At 51.4% G+C, this 18,940-nt stretch overlaps 1 protein-coding gene across 1 annotated transcript in view; it reads left to right on the top strand.

Annotated features, from left to right (window-relative positions):
• The window catches only part of PLB1 (phospholipase B1), a 121,807-nt gene that overhangs the window by 25,042 nt on the left and 77,825 nt on the right, over nucleotides 1–18,940 (top strand). Inside the window, exons 5-14 of the mRNA XM_049652722.1 lie at nucleotides 2,513–2,553; nucleotides 3,127–3,170; nucleotides 6,011–6,101; nucleotides 6,434–6,485; nucleotides 8,326–8,412; nucleotides 11,319–11,381; nucleotides 12,125–12,204; nucleotides 12,490–12,565; nucleotides 13,952–14,047; nucleotides 15,121–15,177. Coding sequence (XP_049508679.1) covers nucleotides 2,513–2,553; nucleotides 3,127–3,170; nucleotides 6,011–6,101; nucleotides 6,434–6,485; nucleotides 8,326–8,412; nucleotides 11,319–11,381; nucleotides 12,125–12,204; nucleotides 12,490–12,565; nucleotides 13,952–14,047; nucleotides 15,121–15,177 — 687 coding nt within the window. The remainder of the gene's footprint in view (nucleotides 1–2,512; nucleotides 2,554–3,126; nucleotides 3,171–6,010; nucleotides 6,102–6,433; nucleotides 6,486–8,325; nucleotides 8,413–11,318; nucleotides 11,382–12,124; nucleotides 12,205–12,489; nucleotides 12,566–13,951; nucleotides 14,048–15,120; nucleotides 15,178–18,940) is intronic.

The following is an 18,940-nucleotide window of genomic DNA, read 5'->3' as shown; positions in this document are numbered from 1 at the left end:
CTGGCACTGAACACAGCTCCAGTCAGGGATGGACTCCCTGCTCCCAGAATCTTATCATCATACAGACAGCACCTCAGCCTTCAGGGTAAAACCTGGAAACACAGCTCCTAGGAGGCAGCCTTCCTGTCTACCCAGAGACTGCGATTGTGAACTCAGCCTGGTTTATAGAAAGTACAGGGCCAGGGAAAAATCACGGAAAACAGTGTATTTAGAAAGAAAAGAATTCATAACACTGGTACTTTTTTTTTTTCTTAATTCCTGGAACTTTCTGTAACTAAGGCTCACTTACCTGTGCCTGTAGTATGCGTTTGTTTAATTCAGCCAGACCAACTTTTCCTCAAAGAACTTTATTTTTTTTAACATTTTTATTTATTTTTGAGACAGAGAGAGACAGAGCATGAACGGGGGAGGGGCAGAGAGAGAGACACACACACACACAGAATCGGAAGCAGGCTCCAGGCTCCGAGACATCAGCCCAGAGCCCGACGCGGGGCTCGAACCCATGAACCGCGAGATCGTGACCTGAGCTGAAGTCAGACGCTCAACCGACTGAGCCACCCAGGCGCCCCTCCTCAAAGAACTTTAAAGAGCAAATTTACAAATGCTCATAAAATATTTTTCCAAACTAACATGTGGTACATATGAAATGTATAAGAAAAAATCAGGGGTGCCTGGGCGGCAGTGGGTAAGCTTCCAACTTTGGCTCAGGTTGTGACCTCACAGTTCATGAGTCCAAGCCCCACATTGGGCTCTGTCCTGTCAGTGTGGAGCTCGCTTCGGATCCTCTGTCCCCCTCTCTCTGTGCCCCTCACCCACTTGCTTTCTCTCTCAAAAATAAACAAATGTTAAAACAAATCAAACAAAATACATGTATACAGAATAAAAAATTGAAGATCTCATTTGATCACCTCTTCTGCTCAGTCTGCACAAGCATGCACGCACACACACACACACACACACACACACACACACAGGCGTGCACACACACACACCAATATATAGGGAGAGAGTGTGTGTAGCCTAAATAGGGTTATACTGTACGTAATATCTATGACTTGTTCTTTTGTTTTGCTTTGTTTGCTTAACTAAGAGTTCTAGGAATTTTCTGTGCCAGGGAGTTTACAGGTCATTCTAGCAACTTCCTTGAAGACCAGGCTTGTGTCTCATTTAGGTTTGCATCTCCAGTGCCATAGTGCATTCAGCCAAGGTGATATGGAGAGAAAATGGCTGCCAGCAGGCAAGATGGAGACATAGGAGTTTGCTGGGTTTGTCCCAGCCTTCCCTTTCTGTGACTTCTAACTGGGCTCTTCCCCCGCTCTCCCCACCTTGTTCCTCTTGTTCTCTCTCTTTCCTTCCCCTCACCAGCCCCAACAAGCTTGTTCTGGGCAGGGGCTCTGCTATCATTCAGGTCCCCTTTGCTTGGGCACAAGCTGCCCACTTTGCCTCAGCCCAGCAGCCCGCTGCCTTCATGACTTCACGGCCTGGCATCCTGGTTTATGATTCCTGATTTTTGTTTAGCTTGCTGCATTTCCCTGGAAATTTTACCTTTCAAACTCCTTCTTCCTGGGGAGTAAAAACACTTTGTCCCACTTAGATGAAGGTTGTGGTCAGCCTGCCCTCCCAAGAAGGCTCCAGAAGTGTGACCCAGTTTTACAGACTGGTTGTCCGCTGAGCGGGGTGGGTAAGGATAGACAGGCTCTTTAAAGAGAAGCAGCAGAAGACTAGGTGTAGGTAGTGTGAGTACAACTGTCACCTGTCACCATGACACCTGGAGACACTATCTTCTAGGAAGTCGAGAGAGAAAATTTGTGTCAGAACCTGTGAAAATACTACTACTGATGATAGCTAATACACACTGAGTACTTTCTATGTACTGGACGCAATTCTAGACTCCCCTAGAAGCCTGTAAAGGACACAATGCCCAGGTGGCTTCCCACAGTCTTTCCTCCGTCCAAAGTCAGGGAACATCTTCAGCAGGGAGTGTCCTGTGTTGTCCAGCATTTTACCGAGAGGAAAATGAGAAGCGTCATTCATTCAAAAAACACTTATCAAGCAAATATTCATTGAATACTTCTGATGTGTCAGGCACTGTTCTGGGTCCGAGGAATATAGTCAAGAACAAAACAGACATAAACTCTTGCCCTCATGCACTTAACACTTGAGTCAAGGGAGACAGGCAATAAACAGAATTTCAGATGAGAAACGTCATGCAGTAAAACAACCCCTTCTGTGTCTAAGTGGAGGTTAACATTCTACACAGAGGCGTTTGAATCTAAGCTCTGCTGTTGCTATTTGCTGTTCCGAAGAAAACATTCATACCTTCGGTTGCTCTGGGCTCTGACGAACAAATGAGCAAACGTGTTGCATAGGAAGCCTGACATTCATGAGCAGATTTGGCCTTTCTCTTGATCCATGGGCTCCCTTTTATTGGTAGGAGGCAGCCGGGGTCTCACAAGGACAGGCTCTTGCGTCCTTCCCTGGCTGGGCTATTCACACCTCCTATCTTTTCCAGCCTCCAGACTCTGGGACCGTTGACCTGGAGAAGCAAAAATGGTAACTGTTCTGGAACCACAGAGCCATAGAGCTGAGAGGAGCCTCCAATAGGATCTGCTCTCATCTCTTGGCTTGGTTGTTGGGGAAACCTGAGGGCCAGGGAGGAGACAGCTTGCTCCAAGTGGCCTCAGGAGCAGGTGGCAAAACAGGGATGAGAACCCAGCCTCCTGCCTCCTCGCCCGACACTCCTGTGCCCACACATCCCCCTGGGGTCCTCTGGGTGAATAGGGAGGAAAGGGGAGGAGGAGGCGCCGAATATGGAGTTCTTCCTACCACCTGTCTCCTTGCTCTGCTTTGGGGGAAGCATGCAGGGTTGGGCCGGGGTCCTTCTCCTTCTACACCGGGGCTGCGTCCCCTTCCAGCTTTGGGCCAGACTAGAGGAGGACCCAGCAAAGCTGTTCACCCTATTCTGGTGGCTCCATAGCCACCTGTGGTGTGTCTCTGACTCCAGGAAGGATAAATCCAGAACCAGAGCGAGGCTGAGCCACGGCTTGTTATGAACTAGACCACATTAGTGGAGAGAAAGGGTTGACAGGTGCAGTCTGATGCTTGCATGTTTGCTTTTACTTGCAGGACAGACAGAAGGCCACAGCAGGCATGCATGGAAGTGGTGACAGGTGAGTCCTGTGTCTTTATGGCCACATTCCACATTGTCCCCATCCCTCCCAACAGAGCAGCATTTGGATTAGCGAAGAGCGTGTATCCTATTGGCTATTTCATCATGGAGCCAGGGTATGAAAAGTCACATACCCAAAAGGTGGGGGGCGTGAGAAATGTGTCTGAGGGTCTCTGAGCAAAAAGAAGGCATGAGGCATTAGGTTAAGGGACCCGGGGAGACCTCAAAGGTGGCAGAGTCCTGAAGCTCCTTCTCCCCGAGGACCCCAAGGCTGGACTTGTAGCACTTCCTCGAGGGAAACTCTCCACCATTCTTCACTCCCCTCTCCCCGCACCAAGGAGAAGACCCAGGTCTAATTTTCAGTCTATTTCATTTTGTAATAACTCCCTTACTCGTAAAATAAAGATGTCAATTGGGTTCAGGAAAACGAAATGAAGAAAATAAAAATTAACTCTAATCCCGGTACTCAGAGATGATCGGTGTGTAACATTCTGGCCTTTTCACATACGAATGTGCTTATGAATATGCAATTTGTGACCTGGCTCTTCTCATTTACTGTCAAAGGTCCCTTACAACTTTATTAAGACCTTCTGAAGCCCCCAAGTCCCTTAATGCCGCTGCATTAGCCTAGCGGGATGTTAGTCACCTGTGCTTGGTGCTCACAAGCCAAGAACGAGGAAACCACCTTTCACTTCATAATTAGAGCAAAGATGCTGCAATGTCCCCTCCACACGATGAGCACAGCGAGTGAGGTAGATAGTGCCCTGTCAGCCCAGCCAGTGAACTTCTCCCAGGGCCTGGGAATGACTAGGATCTCTGCAAAGGACAGGGATGAGCAGGATAATGCCCCTGCTTTCAGCCCTCCCCTTCCAGCAGGGAAGGCTGAGACCGGATGTCCAGCCTCCAGGATTTGACTGACGGGTGAGGGGATATTGCTGACCAAAGTGGTGGCAGGGTCCCCTTGCAGAAGGTCAAAGTGTTCCAAAAGAAGATGCCCCAAACAACTTAGTGGCTGTCGCAGCTCTGCCTCAGTTTGGCCCCATTTTCCTTTAAATGGTAGGAAAAGAGAAGCATGGTGGGATATTTGGGGTGTCTGGGAAGGTGGGATGTAGTTTAGGCTCTGCAGAGCAAACACAGCTGCTGCTGTGCCTGATTTCTCAACTCGTCTCCATTTTTTGGCCCCTCACCCACATGGTAAAAAGTCCTGGTGGCCCCTCGTACACCAGCCAAGTGACCAGGAGTTCCACTAGGCAGAGCTGCAGCAGGAGGTGGGGCAGGGAGGGCAGATTTTGCACCTGAATGTCCTCACCCGGAGCTGTTGGTGCAGCCGCCCTAAGGCATGGGAAAGTGGGGCGGAGCCGAGAGCCAGACCGGAGCTCAGCAGCTAGTCTGCCGAGGAGAAAGGGCTCCAGGGACATCCAGGCCCGTGCAGGGGTCTGTTAGGGTTGGCCCAATTTTATCTGGCTCGGCCCACCTGTCCTTCAATCCCAGAACCTCCGAGCTCTTCAGATCTAGCCATGCCCTTGCCCACCGTGGCCGTTTTGCAGATGGGAAAACTAAGTCTTGAGGAGGTGAATGGACTTTCCCAAAGTTACACGATCAGTACGTGGCAGAGTCCCTTTGAATTCAGGTGGTCCAGCCCCACAGCCTGCGCCTTTCGTTGTGACCTCACTGGAGACTGAGAGAGAGGCAGCCCTAAAACAAAATGACGGGAAGATTTATGCGAAAAGAGCATGGTCCCGTCTGATCACAAAAGAGCAATATGATACAAACACCTCTACTCTGGAAAGCGATTCTCTCCCAAAGACCTAGCACCAGCTTTTCATGTCTTGTCGTTTGCTCTCACAGGCTCTCCTGAGGGGAGCGAGGGAAAATGTCTTCTCTCCCCCAGCCGCCCGCTTGCATGCACACAATCATGCACACACTCACGTGCGTGTGCATACACTGTCCCTGTCGTCTTCAGCTGGCCTCTGAGCTTCCTGTTTTCTCACCACATGTGGGAAGGGGCTTCTCCTCCTAGTTGGTCAGGACTTAGAAAAGGAAGCTCATTAGTTTGGGTTGAGGATGAAGACCCAGTCACACATGACTTGGGTGACTGTCCAGGAGGACAAAGCCAAGAGACCGGTCTCCTGACTTCCCGCCCGCTGTCTGCTATCTGCACAGTATGGGCTGGATTCTGCTCCCACAGAGCCCCAGGCCCTTCTGGATGGGGGTAAAAGGGAAGGAGGGATTGGGGGTGGGGGGAGGCATCTCCTTCCCATGACACTCTCCCGGCTCTGCCCTCTCCTCTCGTGGGATCAAGACACAACTTAACTGCTCCTGACAGCACTATTTTTAGCAGTCCTCTGGCTGTCAGCTCTGGGACATGTGTTCCCCGGAGTTTTCCCGCCCTGCTGTCACTCTCAGGAGGAGGAAGGGGGGCTGGGAGGCAGCCTACCCGGGTCGCTGTCCTAGCACACTTCCCCTAACGAGTCAATGGTGCGTGACGGTGAAAAGCTTGGTGTTTCAAAGCTCTGGTTCAAATCCCAACAACCTCAGTTTACCGTGAGAACTTGGGTAGCTTGCTTAGTTCCTCTCCGCCTCAGTTTCCCCTTCACACATGTAAAGCACTTAGCGCTTGCTTGGCCTAGCCCTGGACAGGTGATAGCTTTCAGCCCCAGTCACTTCCGGGGGCCCTCTCCGAGACTGACCTCGCAGCCGAGGGCAGGTTGTGAAGGGCGTGCTTTGGAAGAGTGGATTTACCCTGGAACCTCCCCCTATGAGGTGGGGGGGGGGGGGGTCTGCCTTCACAGGTCCCCTCCAGCTGGCAGGGCCACAGCCTCAAAGCAGCTCTCTCTTTAGTCCTTTCAGACATCATCAGATATTTCAACCCTTCTGTTCTGAGGCCTTTGTGCGCCCCTGGGAAGACAGTGGTGGCCCACACTGGTGCTCAGTAAGTCCCGTTTCTGGCTTCCCCTGGGACTGTGTACTCCTGTCTGTACTGGGCATCTGGACGGGTTGGTGGGGGTGGGGGGGTGGGTGCTGGCAAAGTCAAAGAGGCTTAGAAATAAAGGTTTGTATTAAATCAGAGTCAAAATGTGTCTCCCGCATGGATTTCAGTCTGCCTGATGGGCCTAATTTTAAAAACCAGGTCAGTGTCTGCCCTGCAAAAGCCAGGGGTGGTGCAGTGTGGCCTCGGGCTCTGAGGCTGGCACTTGCGCTGGGGCCAGGGGCAAGCTTCCAGCCCTCAACAAAGCTCTGTTGGATTCACTTTCCTCTCTGCAGAGACTTACGGGTAGAGGCGGAAGGACTGGTGCGGAGCATGAGGGAGAACCAGGTGAGTACCCAACTGACTCTGAGGTCGGGGCTGCCCGTGTCTGCTCCGAGGCCATCAGACCAAACACACCGGGCAGGCGTGACCCCACTGCCACTGTGCCCTGAACACAGCAACCAGTGTGGTCTGGGTTCCCCAAAGATGCCCTTCCTGTGGCAATTCTCTGGAGTCCATTAAAACACAGGGCTTCTTCTTACGTCCGCAATGTGGTCCTGCTAAAAGTCAGCAGATGAAACTGACTTCCCACCTGGGAAGGCACTTGAGAGCTTGGCTTCCAGAGGGAGACACTTTGTGAATCCTGACTTCTCAGCCTATTGGCTGTGTGACATTGGGTAAGGCCCTTGACCTCGCTAAGCCTCAGTTTCTACATTTATGAGATGGGAGTAATAAAAGAGGCTACTGGACAGGCTTAGGGAGGATTGAATGGGGCATCAGAGGTGCCTGGCACGGAGGCATTGCTCCAATGAAAGCCTGTAGTTGCCAATGACATTGAGGTGATGATTGCTGTTATTTTTCATATTCATTTTAGGTCTTAGGTGGAGGTCATGTAACCTACATGCTGGGGTCTTGGAGAGTGTGCCTGGTGGCCTCAGGCTCTGAGACTGGCACGTGTGCTGGGGCCAGGGGCAAGCTTCTGAGCCTCAGCAAACCCATTCTCCTAGCAGTTCAGATGCTGTTTACTCAGATGAGTTTGTAATAAGCATCCCCAAATGTTTTGTGGCCTCCTTACAGGCAAGTACCAGGTCAAGGCAAGCCTTGCCACCAAGCTGGCTGTAACCAGCACTGAGCTTGGACTGCTGGAACCAAGGGAAGATGCTATCTGGGCCAGCCATGACTTCATTACAGAGTTCGGGGATTAAAGCTAGGTCATTTCAGGTTCTATGGGAACAGTGGCGAGTGCAGGAGCTATGCTATTAAGTGTTTCCCCTACTGGGAGAATTCCAGAATTTCTAGAATACTCATAACATTCTGGAGAATGGCTAGAAGATCCTGAACCTAATCCCATAATTTTACAGATGAAGAAACTGAATTCCTAAGGAGTCATGGGACCTGCCCAAGTTCACACAGCTAGTTAAGCTAAAATCTAAAGTGCAGCCTGGGTGACAGTCTAAGTTTTCTCAAGCACACCGCGTTGCCTCTTAAAAAACAAAATGAAAGTTTTTTTTTTTTTTTGTTCTGCAACTAATACACGTTCATTATAGAAAAATCAGAAAACACAGATAAACAAAAAGAATATTAAAACCATTCTTCAACCTGATACCCCGAGATAATTGCTGTTAACAACTTGATGTATAGTCCCTTCTGTATTTTTTCTAAGTATGTATTTTATTAAACAGGGATGTTACTAGATGTAGCTACTTGTTATAACCTGCTTTTCTCAATGTAATATTTCCCATGACGATAATTACATTTTCCTGCGCTGTCTTAACAGCTACATCTTATGAGCGTTCCACAATTTATACAGCAATCCCCTATTTTAGACATTTATGTTGTTGCCAGTTTTTCATGCTTATAAACAAGGCTTCATCATTGCAGCTAAATCTTTCATGTATCCTTGTTTCCTTAAAATATATGTTGGGAAGTGGAATTATTAGATAAAGAGTTATTCCCTTAAAAAATAGTTCTTGATGCATCTTGCCAAATTGCCTTCTAGAGTGTTTATACAACTTTAGATTCCTACCATGTACTTCTTCGTTGGAAAAAAATGCATAAATATGATTTTATGGGTGTGGGTAATGAAATTGACAGATTTGAAAAGGAAAAAGTTCTCTTAACGCCAGGTCTTACCACTCTCTCCTTTTATGCTCTTGTCCTTTTTCTTTCTTTCTTTTTTTTTTTCCAGCAACTTGACTTTCAAAATGACTGGAAGCTCATCAATGTGTTTTTCAGTAACACAAGCCAGGGTCACCTCTGTCCCTTCGCCCAACAGGTAAACGACAGGCTGGGAGGCAGAGGGTTGCAGGTGCAGGGGTAGGGGCAGCCAGAATGACCTTAAACCTGTCTGGTCTACACCTGTCAGGTGGGGCCTGATGGCAGCTATTTCAGAACTTGGGCAACAGACAGATAAATAAATGGGTGTTAGATATCTAAGGGCTCAAGAGCCATCTCTAGGGACAGTGTTTTTAATGTACTATCTTTCATATCAAGGAAAGGAAAGTGAGGTGTAGAGAGGCTGAGTTAATAATCATTCTGCAACTAAGGAAAATCCGCTTCCTAGTGAAAAATCATTTGCTTCTTGTAGCTCTGCTTGTATTTAGTGCTGAATTTGGGAAGAAAAGCAGGATATATGTGTTCTTGTCGCCTGTTGGCCCATGGGCTCTAGTTATAAGGGGAAGCTAGTATTTCTGTAGGAAGGCTGCAACTTCCAGGCTCTTTGGCATTCCTGGAAACCAGACATGAAACGTGTGCCTGCGTTTATTTATGTAGGTGACTATGACTTAAGTCTTTACTGGAGGTTAGTCCTGGTTAGGATCGGTTGAAAGTATAAGGGGTGGCTTAGATGCCCAGGTTATGGTGACGTAAATGGCACACAGACTCTTCCTCAGGAGCCTGAAGGCACGTAAGCCACCTATGGCAGACCAGTTATCTGCCCACTGTGCATTCAGCCCCATCCAGGGCCCCCACCAGGCCATGGCACAGGCATGGACGGGTGAAGTTTCTTGAGGTCCTGTCCTCTTTCCTGTGCTCCTCTCCCACAACATATGCTCTTGCCTTCCTCCGAATGCCCCATGCTCCCACTGATTCTTGCCCCACCATCCACCCTCCCGCCTTCCATTACTGATGTCGAGCCCTTGGAGAATGCCGAGGGAGGCCCACCTTCCCTGACCAGCTTTTGTGGAACAATATTCCTACAGATCTCCTGGGTGTGTAGCATATAGATCTTGAACCTTTATATTTCTAGTTTACTCTCTGTTTTCTCCAATGCCAAGTGAAATTTACATGCCCTGTTTATTCTCTGCTTCCCCTTTTGGTCATTATACACACCAACATTTATTCATGAATTTATGCATTCATGCGGTGAAGTGCTCAAACAAGCATTTAGACATTGCTGAATTCCTCTGCATATCCATCCATCCATCTGTTATCTATTCATCCATAAATTCATCCTCTTTTCTTCCATGCAGGTATGTGCTATTGTATTCATAATGAGTTTGTTTATGCTAGCATTTTTTTTTTAATGTTTGAATGCATTCATTGATGCTTACACTCATTCATGATTCCTTCCACTTTATTTCCTATTCAAGCATTATGGATTATTGTATTCTTTCATGTATTTATGCCTTTAAGCATTCTTGCCTACACAAGGCATTTCTGTATACACATATCCATTATGCCTTATTTACTTTTATTTTTAGTTGTACAAACAAAGCACAAATGCTTTTGCCTTAAAAATAAAACTAACACATTAAAATCAAAGCTAAAATACCGTTTTGCCACCACCTTGACTAAGGAGTGTCTAAAGCAGGGTTTGACATAGGGGTCAAACCACGCAGGGATCCCTGGGTACCCTAGGGAAGAGGGATGCCCTGAACGTGGTCCAGATGGGCAGCAAGGACCTTTCTAGGCAGTTCCCGAGACTCTTCGGAAGGGAAAGTGTGATGCTGACTGTCATGCTCAGGGAGAGACTCCCTTAGACTATAAGAAATGGACAAAAGGCTTTATTGCTGCCTACGGTGACAGAGCGGGCTGAACCAGCCTCGAGAGGACACTTTTGCGTCAAAGCAGGGATGTGGGGTAGGAGCTGCCCTTTCTCGCTGTTCCAGCCTGAGTGATTGGCAGCTGTCTCCAGAGTCCCTGCCTGTGTCCCCGCAGGAGACAGAACAGCGACTTGGCCTTCCATGTCTTCCTGTCTGAGCCACGTCGCCTCAGGGGACAGCTGGTTTGCAGGCTGCTTAGGAGTTTGTCTTGTTGCAAAATTTATCATTAGTTATTTTTTTCACCCTGGAAAGGTAAACCAGGGTTGATTTTTGAGGTCTTGTCATTTGTTTATATATTTTCATTACAAAGAATTGGGTGGGGTAGGAGGTGTCTTTAAATACTCAGTAATAGGAGTTGGCTCGGATTCTCTCCCTGAGCCCTTTCTCCCTGGGGGCCCATGTGGCAGGGGGAGGTCTGATAAAAGTGTGCCGTGCAGAAGTTTTGAGGCCCATCTGGGTCCTTAAATCCAGCGGTAATTGTGTTCCTCCTTTGGACCTGATTTTCTTCAGATGAAAGTGATTCTTAAAAGGGGGGGAGGGGCACTGTGGTGGCTCACTGGGTTAAGCATCTGACTCTTGATTTCGGCTCAGGTCATGGTCTCACAGTTTATGAGTTCAAGCCCTGTATCAGGCTCTCTGCTGACAGCACAGGGCCTGCTTGGGATGGTCTCTCCCATCCCATGAGGAGACATCTCCCATGAGTCCTCTTTCACTCATTCTTTCTCTCTCTCTCTTAAAATAAATAAATAAACTTAAAAAAATAAAAGGGATTCCATCAGTCTTTGTGAATAAGTCTGGTTTCCCCTCCCTCCTTGAGAGCTTTGGAATGGCCCTGACCTTGGTTTGCCTTTCCCTGACACGGAACTTCCCATTTTAGAGAGTCTGGTTTTTCTTGGTGGATGATGGGTTGGGGAAGTCAGAGAATGGACAAAAACCTGGGACCAGACTTCCTCCCAGAGGCTGATGGAAGAAGTTGTATTTGAAGAAAATCGGGTCCAAAGGGGGAACATCATTATTCCTGGATTTAAGGACTCCGATAGGGGGTGGGGAGAGAAAGAGGCAGGCCGGCAGGAGCCTGCACATCCTTGGCCCCCTGGGCCCATCCCCACCTGCCCTTAGCATGCTTCTCCTCTCCCAGCACAGGCACGCGGCGGGAGGTCTGCTCAAGCTAGCTGGAGTGCTGGACTACCTGTACCAGGAGGTGAGATTTGCAGCTCCCCGGGACCACGGGCCCTGAGTTTCCCTTCCCCAAAGACTCCTCGGGCAGCCGGCAGGAAGTTGCTCTTCCAAGGGCTGATGCGGCAGGTTCCGGCTTATTCTCCAGTGGCCTCCACTGAGACCGGGAAAGTGGCCTCAGGAGGGAGGCCAAGACCGAGGGGAAAAGCAAAGTGGAGAAGCCAGTCTTCTTGCCTTTTCAGAAAAACCCGGGTCAGGTATATAGCTCTTCACAATCCAAGAAGAGTTTTGAGCAAGACTTCTGGAAGAAGAAGGGATAGAGCACTGGGGTCTCAGTGGCCCTCCTCTTTCCTGAGGCCTCTGAGTCTGAGGCAGTGACAGCCCAAGGGCCTTCCCTTTCTGGCCTGACCATGATGAGCAGGGGAGCTCTGTGGCTCTCACCCCAACCCTTTGATCCCCGGGGAGGCGGCTTTTCTGTCAGGATTACAGTCCCGCTGCCACCAAGGTCCTACTCCCCTGTTGACACTGTGGTGGGGCGGTGTTCTGCCCCCCCAGGGGATGGTGAATGACACCTTTCCACAGTGGCAGTGCCGGCAGCTTTGGAGAGACCCCAACCAAGCACGTCCCAAAGGAGGGACTTAACCAAGGAGAGGCCTGCCGTGTTCAACCACACACCAAACAGGCTCAAACCAAGGGTTCCAGAGAAGCCCCTGGGCAGCAATGGTGGTGACCTTGCAAATGCTCACCTTCTCCCTTGTATCCTCCTAGGTCCCCAAAGCGTTTGTGAACCTGGTAGATCTCTCTGAGGCTCTGGTGGTTTCTCACTGGCACCAAGGGACTCAGCTCAGGTAAAAAGGGAAGTGAAATGAAACCAGCATTTTGTTGATTGGCCGCCGTGTGTCAGGCACAGCACGGGGCACGTCGTGTCCCTCAGTCCTATGAGAACGACCCTACCCTTCGTCCTCCCCGACGTGTGCCTCCTCCTCCTACACCTGTAAGACTTCCAACTTTTCCTTCTGTACTCCCTAAGCAACTTCCAGGGTCCCCCCACCAGCTCCCTTCTTCCCCCATGGACAGCATGAATAGCCAACATCGCAACCACGCTCTCATCTCTGGCTTGTTTTAACCGGCAGCCTCGCAGAAGAGCCCTGCAGATACTCAGGGGAGACCTTGAAGCTTTCCGAGGTTGTGACACAGTGGTCCTATCAGGTGAGCCCACCCTCAGAGACTGGCTGTTGGCCCACAGGGACAGGTGATCCCGGAGGAGAACGGGGGTGGTAGGAACAAGGAGGGAGCAAACTTGTTCATGTCGAACTTCTTCCATAAATTCAGGACTAAGAGTCAGGGACCAAAGAGAGCTACCCTTCCTTCACTTTCTGGCCATACTTTGGTACTCTCTTGAGCAGAGTGGGGACTAACTCCTGGTGGGGGGCGGGGGCGGTGGTGGAACCTAAAGTAAAAGATCAAGGGGTGTCTGTGTGGCTCAGTCGGTCAGGTGTCTGACTCTTGGTTTCAGCTCAGGTCGTGACCTCATGGTTCATGCGTTCATGAGTTCAGCCCGTGTCGGGCTCTGAGCTGACAGCACGGAGCCTGCTTGGGATTCTGTCTCTCCCTCTCTCTCTGCCCCTCCCCCACTCACACTCTCTCTCAAAATAAAGTTAGAAAAAAAAAAGATCAAGGAGAATTTTGCAGATTCATTCTGAAACGTTTTTGGTTGTCATCACCACTTGTACCACACGTCCCTGGCTGGTGAGCTGGTGGTGCCCAGGGTGGGCTTGCTCCCCAGACCACAACCCATGGGCAAGTCAGGATTCCTAATGATGAGCATTCTAGTTTAGCGAAGAGACCCAAGGGAGCGTGGATGGCTCAGCGGGTGCCATCGTCCCTTCCAGCAAACAGCTCAAAGCACAAGTTCCTCCTGATGCGTGTTAACACGATGATTTAAAAAAAAAAATTTTTTTTTAAGTTTACTTATTGTGAGAGGGTGGGGAGGGGCAGAGAGAGAGAGGGGGGGGGGAGAGAGAGAGAGAGAATCCCAAGCAGGCTCCTCACTGTCAGCACAGAGCCCGAGGTTGGGCTCAAACTCCCAAACCGTGAGATCGTGACCTGAGGCAAAACCAAGAGTTGGATGCTTCACTGACTGAGCCCCCACCCCCAGGTGCCTCTAACATGATGATTTTTATTTAAGAAGAAAGCCCTATATGAAGTTATATACGGCACTTCTCACTTTGGAAACGACAATTTTGGAGTGGTCAATAGCACATCCCTCCACGGAACCCCGCCCTTGAGGAGAGCGTGGGGGCCCCAGCTCGTGCTGGGCTGGGGTGCACTTCACGATCACCCAGAGAATATACTTCAGGTTCATCTCTGGTATTACGTGATGCTGAGGCTTCAGAGGAAAACGAAACCCTGATGTAGTTCATCAAAGGGCCCCAAAGTATGAGACCAGGGGGAGCTTCCAAAAAGCATGTCATTCAGAACCGCACAGAGGGGCGATTCTGACCCGGGGACCTGCTCTGAACTCCCTGGTGGGAGGATGGGGCAGCCTGGCCTTGCCGGGACTCAGGTGGCACACTTCTCTGCTCCCTCCTTCAGGAGAGCTGGGACCGTCTCCTGGCCTCCAGCAAGTACAACAAGGAGGAGTCCTTCGCAGTGGTTTTCCAGCCTTTCTTCTACCAGACCCTACCCTCGGTGAGTGAGGGGGGCTGCGAGGAGGTGGGACCAGCCCTCCCCCACCCCTCTTCCCTCCACAGAAGCCAGGCTTCCGCAAGCCCAGCATGTGCCGGGGGAGAAACGCCGTGGTACCCTCTTCTACTTTCTTGGCGGTTTTGCCACGGGGTTGGGTGGCCCCATGAGGCGGGTTCTTAGAGGCACAACAGCCCAAAGGTAGAGCATGGACTCTACCGGCCAGACAGGTCCTGACTCTGGAATGGGGCAGCTGTGTGACCTCGGGTGAGTTGTTTGCACCCTGTGTGCCTTGGCTCTTCATCTGTGGGTTCAGGGCCATTACTAATATCCTCTCCCTCTAGGGTGATTGTCAGGATTGCTTGAGTAAATACACATATGGAGCCCAGAGCGGCACCTGTGTCTGGGAGGCCCTCGGCTCCTCCGAGCTCTTGTGACCGTTCGGGATAGAATTTCCAGGGCAGAACACCACGTTCCTCCCTCTGCACACCCTACACCCATCCCTGGAAGGGAGGGGACTTGGAGCTGCCCCCACCCTTCCCCCAGGTCACTGGGCAAATGCCTCTTGCCCCCCCACCCCCCGGGGCTGCCCAGACCATGAGCACCATGGTGGGTTCGTGCACGCTCGGCAAGGTCTCTGAGGCCTTAGCATCTGGGATGGTCCCTCCCTCCAGGCTCCTGGATCCTGCCTGTTGGAGTCCCTGTGCCCCCTCTAGGGCTTCAGGGATGTCCAGATAGTGGTTGGAAATGAGGAGGAGGAGTATTCATTCCCATCCCCCCACCCCCACTCAGAACACACATGATTCACTTCCCTGTCACCTGCTCCTTCTGCCGTGTAGCTCTGTATGCACAACCTGATGATAGGGAAGAGCGGCCAGACCCTCGACCTGCCCCTGCAGACCCTCACCTCTGAGCCTGACCTCAGACAGGGTCCTTTAAGTGCCCACCAGTAATGGTGGCACTTGGGGCTGAGAGAGAGTCTGGCGGGCCACGCCATCTCTGCCAGGGAGGCTCAAAGTGTGCGGCGGGCCACCCCATCCTAAGGGGCAAAAGCAGGTTCTTATTTGGTTCCGTTTCAGGGGGAACAACCACTCCAGGATCCCAGCACACTCGCCTTGAATCTCTGGAGCAGCATGGTGAGTGGCTGGGGGTCGCGGGGGGTGGCTGCCGTGCCAGCTGGGGCTTTGCACACAGGAAGAGAGGCAGGACCTCCACCGCCACACCCACTGTGCCCCCTGCTCGGACGGAGGGGCTCCGGGTTGCCCACAGGACCCCGGACGATGACTCTGAGGCACCAGGGGCCCTGCGCGCACCTGCTGACAGCCCAGGTCTGACCTCCTGGGAGTTTCACCTTCCCATCCGGGGCTGGGCTACCGCGGTCCTGTTCTTCGCAGAGGCACGGGCATCTCCTCCGCGTCTGCACAGGCCACTTTGCTTGTGGATTGGGCTCACATAGTAGTTCCAGCCCAGATTTCCCTCACCATCGTGTGGCTCAAAGGCACAGGGTGGTGGCTGTGATGAGCGTGGACTGTGAATGAAGAAGACCTGGCTTCTGTTCCTAATTCCACCCTTCACGAGCCCTGTGAATACAAGGTCTCAGCTCCCATTCTGCAAAACCCTTTCATAACCCCTGACGCAACACGTGTCCTGTGCACGGCTTATTCCTGGCCCTACTGGCCCTCAGTGAGGACTCACTACGCGTTGGCCCTTCTTACTATACCTGTGACAAGCTTTCCCCAGACTACGAAAGTCCCCCTGGGCCAGCTGGGCTCAGTCACTGGGTGGGATAGAACCTCAAAACTGTGAACGTTTCCAGGGCACTGGACAGAGACCTGACTTTGCCATTTTTTCCCCATCCAAGTTGCCCTATTTTTAGAATTCTAGTGATGGGAACTTGGTTGTCCTTGTTCTTGGTTAGGAAACTTCTCTCCCTTTCCTCAGTTGGTTTGCTGTGCCAAGACCGTGAGCCACTGCATTCATTAGCCCACACACAGGCACACGTTAGCCAGGAGCAAGGAGAGTAGGCAAGGTCCCCAGATGGCCCATGGCAAGGAACTCACACTCCCCTTTGGAGAAGGCAATGATTGCTTTTCTGATTTCTTTGAATAAGGATCCTTTAGTGGGCCTGACCCTTGGGCAGGATATTTCCCCCAGGAAACCACTTTGCTGCCCATCTCCTGTGAAGGGCAGAGAATAGGAATGTGACCCTTCCTGCAGGAGCTAAGCCCCCTCCACCCTCTCTCTGGGGGAGAAGGACTGATTCCAGCTCAGCCAAACCTCCTCCTCCTTCTATGTCCGCTTTCCCCCAAGCAACACAAGGGCACCTACAACATGCCCCACCCTAGGCTGGGTCCTAGGAGGATACAGGACACACACCAGATGACCTCTGCCCTCATAGAACCTAGGGTGTAGCTGGAAAGGTCAGGCAACCCAGAAGAACAAGAGTGAACTTGACCTCAGCCAGCAGTGATGTGCTGGACTGTGTACCCAACAACGATAGGAGAGAGAGGTCAGAAGGATCCCGTGGGGACAGAATTCCAAATGGCTTTGTAAGGTGTGTCGGAGGAGGTCAGGGTGGGCATTCCCAGGCAAAAGGACTTTTGTGAGCAAAGGGCATGGAGGAAAGAAGAGCCAATGCACTGGCAAGGGGCAGTATGAGGCTGGTCTGATAAGAGAGGAAACCTGAGGATAAGGAGGCCCTGAGAAAGAATAATGTACCCGGAATGCCAGAAAGAGCAGATCCAGGGAAAGGCTCCTCTCCCTCCTCTCCCTCCTCTCCCTCCTCTCCCTCCTCTCCCTCCTCTCCCTCCTCTCCCTCCTCTCCCTCTTTTCCCTCCCCTCCCTCCCCTGCACACATGCCCTCCCTCTCTTCCCTCTCCTTCTCCCTCTCTACCCCTTCACCTTGCTATTGGTCGTCACTGGTGGCAGAGGCAACAGTGACAATCTTTGCCTTTATTGAGCCTGAGTGTCATCCTGCACATTGACACAGGCACCCGGCACCACAGTGTCCTACAACCCACTTGAGGGTGAGGATAAGGATGAGGCTGAGCAGGCCCACAGATGGGAACAGACTCAAGGCCAAAGGACCATGACATAGTAGGTGTCACAAGGGCTCCGAGGAGGAGGAGGCAGCTCTCCTGGGTGGGCAGTTACCCCCACTCTGTCCTGTCCAACCAACCCCCAGTTATTTCCCAGTGAGAGTTCTCGAGGTCCGGGCAGCCAGGCCAGCAGAGAAAGAGGGGCTTCCCTGGATGTGTCACTCTCCTGGCTTCCTCATGGGTGACGTGCCAGACCATCCATGGCTCCCAGAGTGAGCAGAGCTGCGAGAGTGAGTGGACAGCTCCTGCAGGCACGGGTTAGTCCATAAGAAATGAGGAATCGACCAGGTCTGGGCAAAAGTACTGGGTAAAAAGCCAGAAACCCGGAGTTCCAGTTACACCTGTGTCTTTGGTTGTAGCGTGAGGCGAATCGTGTGGTCTTTCTCGGCCTCTCTTTTCCCTCCTTGCCAGAGGTGTGTGATGACCCTCAGCGAGCCTCAGAGGCCTTTAGCAGCACGCACGAGTGGTTCACCCTTGGGTTCACTCTTGTGTCTTCCTAGGGACACAAGGAGGGCAGGCGTGTCTCTGCCTTTATCTCCTTGAGTCTCTGCTGTGTTGGGTTTGAGACCACAGAGATGAAAGCCAGATAGGTCTATCCAAGGCCACGTTCACAGACACAGAGGGCCTGGAATGAGGGCCACTCTCATATGTGGGGAGCAGAGAGGGTCCAACATAATCGCTGTGACCACAGGGGCCCAAGTTCCACCACTTTTCTCCCCCACGATGCCCCCAGACACCACAGTGGGGGTGGCTGTGCAGGCCACCCCCGCATCTGTTCTCCCTGGCCAGGCCCCAGGGTACACGTAAGCTCTGAGTGAGGGCCAACAAAGGAAAGTTGCAGATACCTGCAAGAGAGCAGCCCCACTTCTGAAACACTCCTGGAACCGCCCTAGCATAACGTGCCCCCAGACTGCAGCTGAGCTCCTGACACAAAGCTGGGGGATTTTGTGAAGACGTAATTCACTCCCTTGGTCCCTTCTGCCCCCATCACCGCCTCCTCAGTAATTTCTGATGATTCTTATGCAACACTAGTTCTGAAGAAACCCACCTTTGGGGAACTGGATCCTTCCAGCAATCACAGACCCCCACTGCATGCCAAGCCCTGAAATTCCCTCAGGAATTGCTCAGCTGAGTGGGAATTCTCCTGGGAGAGAATGTCTAAGGTCCTCCCACATTCCAGTTAATTCCAGTGTGGCAGGGAGGCTGTAGAGAAGAGATGTGGGTGATTCCAGGACTGAGGTGTGGAGCGAGAGCACAGAGACCAGCCCCCACTGTCCCTGGAGTGCATGTGAACTTGTACACGGGCACAGGGTGGCAGACGGAGGGACAGTGGGAGGGGATGTTTGGCCTGGCTGCCTCATTCTCCATGCTGCCTGAGCACAGAGGAGGGTAGAGGGTCCAAGCAGGTGTAAAGGGCATTAGAGGAGTGGGAAGGATGTAGGAGACTGATAAAGAGACATTTGAGGAAAGGCTTTTAAAGGAAAGTGTTTATTCAAGCCTATGAATTTCCTCTCTTTAAGGTCCTTAAAAAATGGGCTCTGCTATATCCATTCTACCAGAATTATTAAGCGTGGCTCTCTCAGAGCTTCTTTCCAGACTCTCTTATTGATTACATTCTTGAGAGATTGGAGAAGGGAAGAAGGCAGGCCAGATTGACACCGGGTCACTGAACACTCCCTTTCAGAGCAACCTTGAACATTGTGGGCGGGACCTCCCATTTCCAGGAGTGCCCACCATCAGAATAAATCTGAAAGAAGGTAGGGACCCCAGTTCCTCCTCCAGCCTTCGAGCTAAAAGGTTG

Source organism: Panthera uncia (assembly GCF_023721935.1).
Source record: "Panthera uncia isolate 11264 chromosome A3 unlocalized genomic scaffold, Puncia_PCG_1.0 HiC_scaffold_12, whole genome shotgun sequence".
NCBI classification, from domain to species: Eukaryota; Metazoa; Chordata; class Mammalia; order Carnivora; family Felidae; genus Panthera; species Panthera uncia.
Note: the sequence above shows the minus strand (reverse complement) of the source record. Positions and strands in the feature narration are given on the sequence as shown.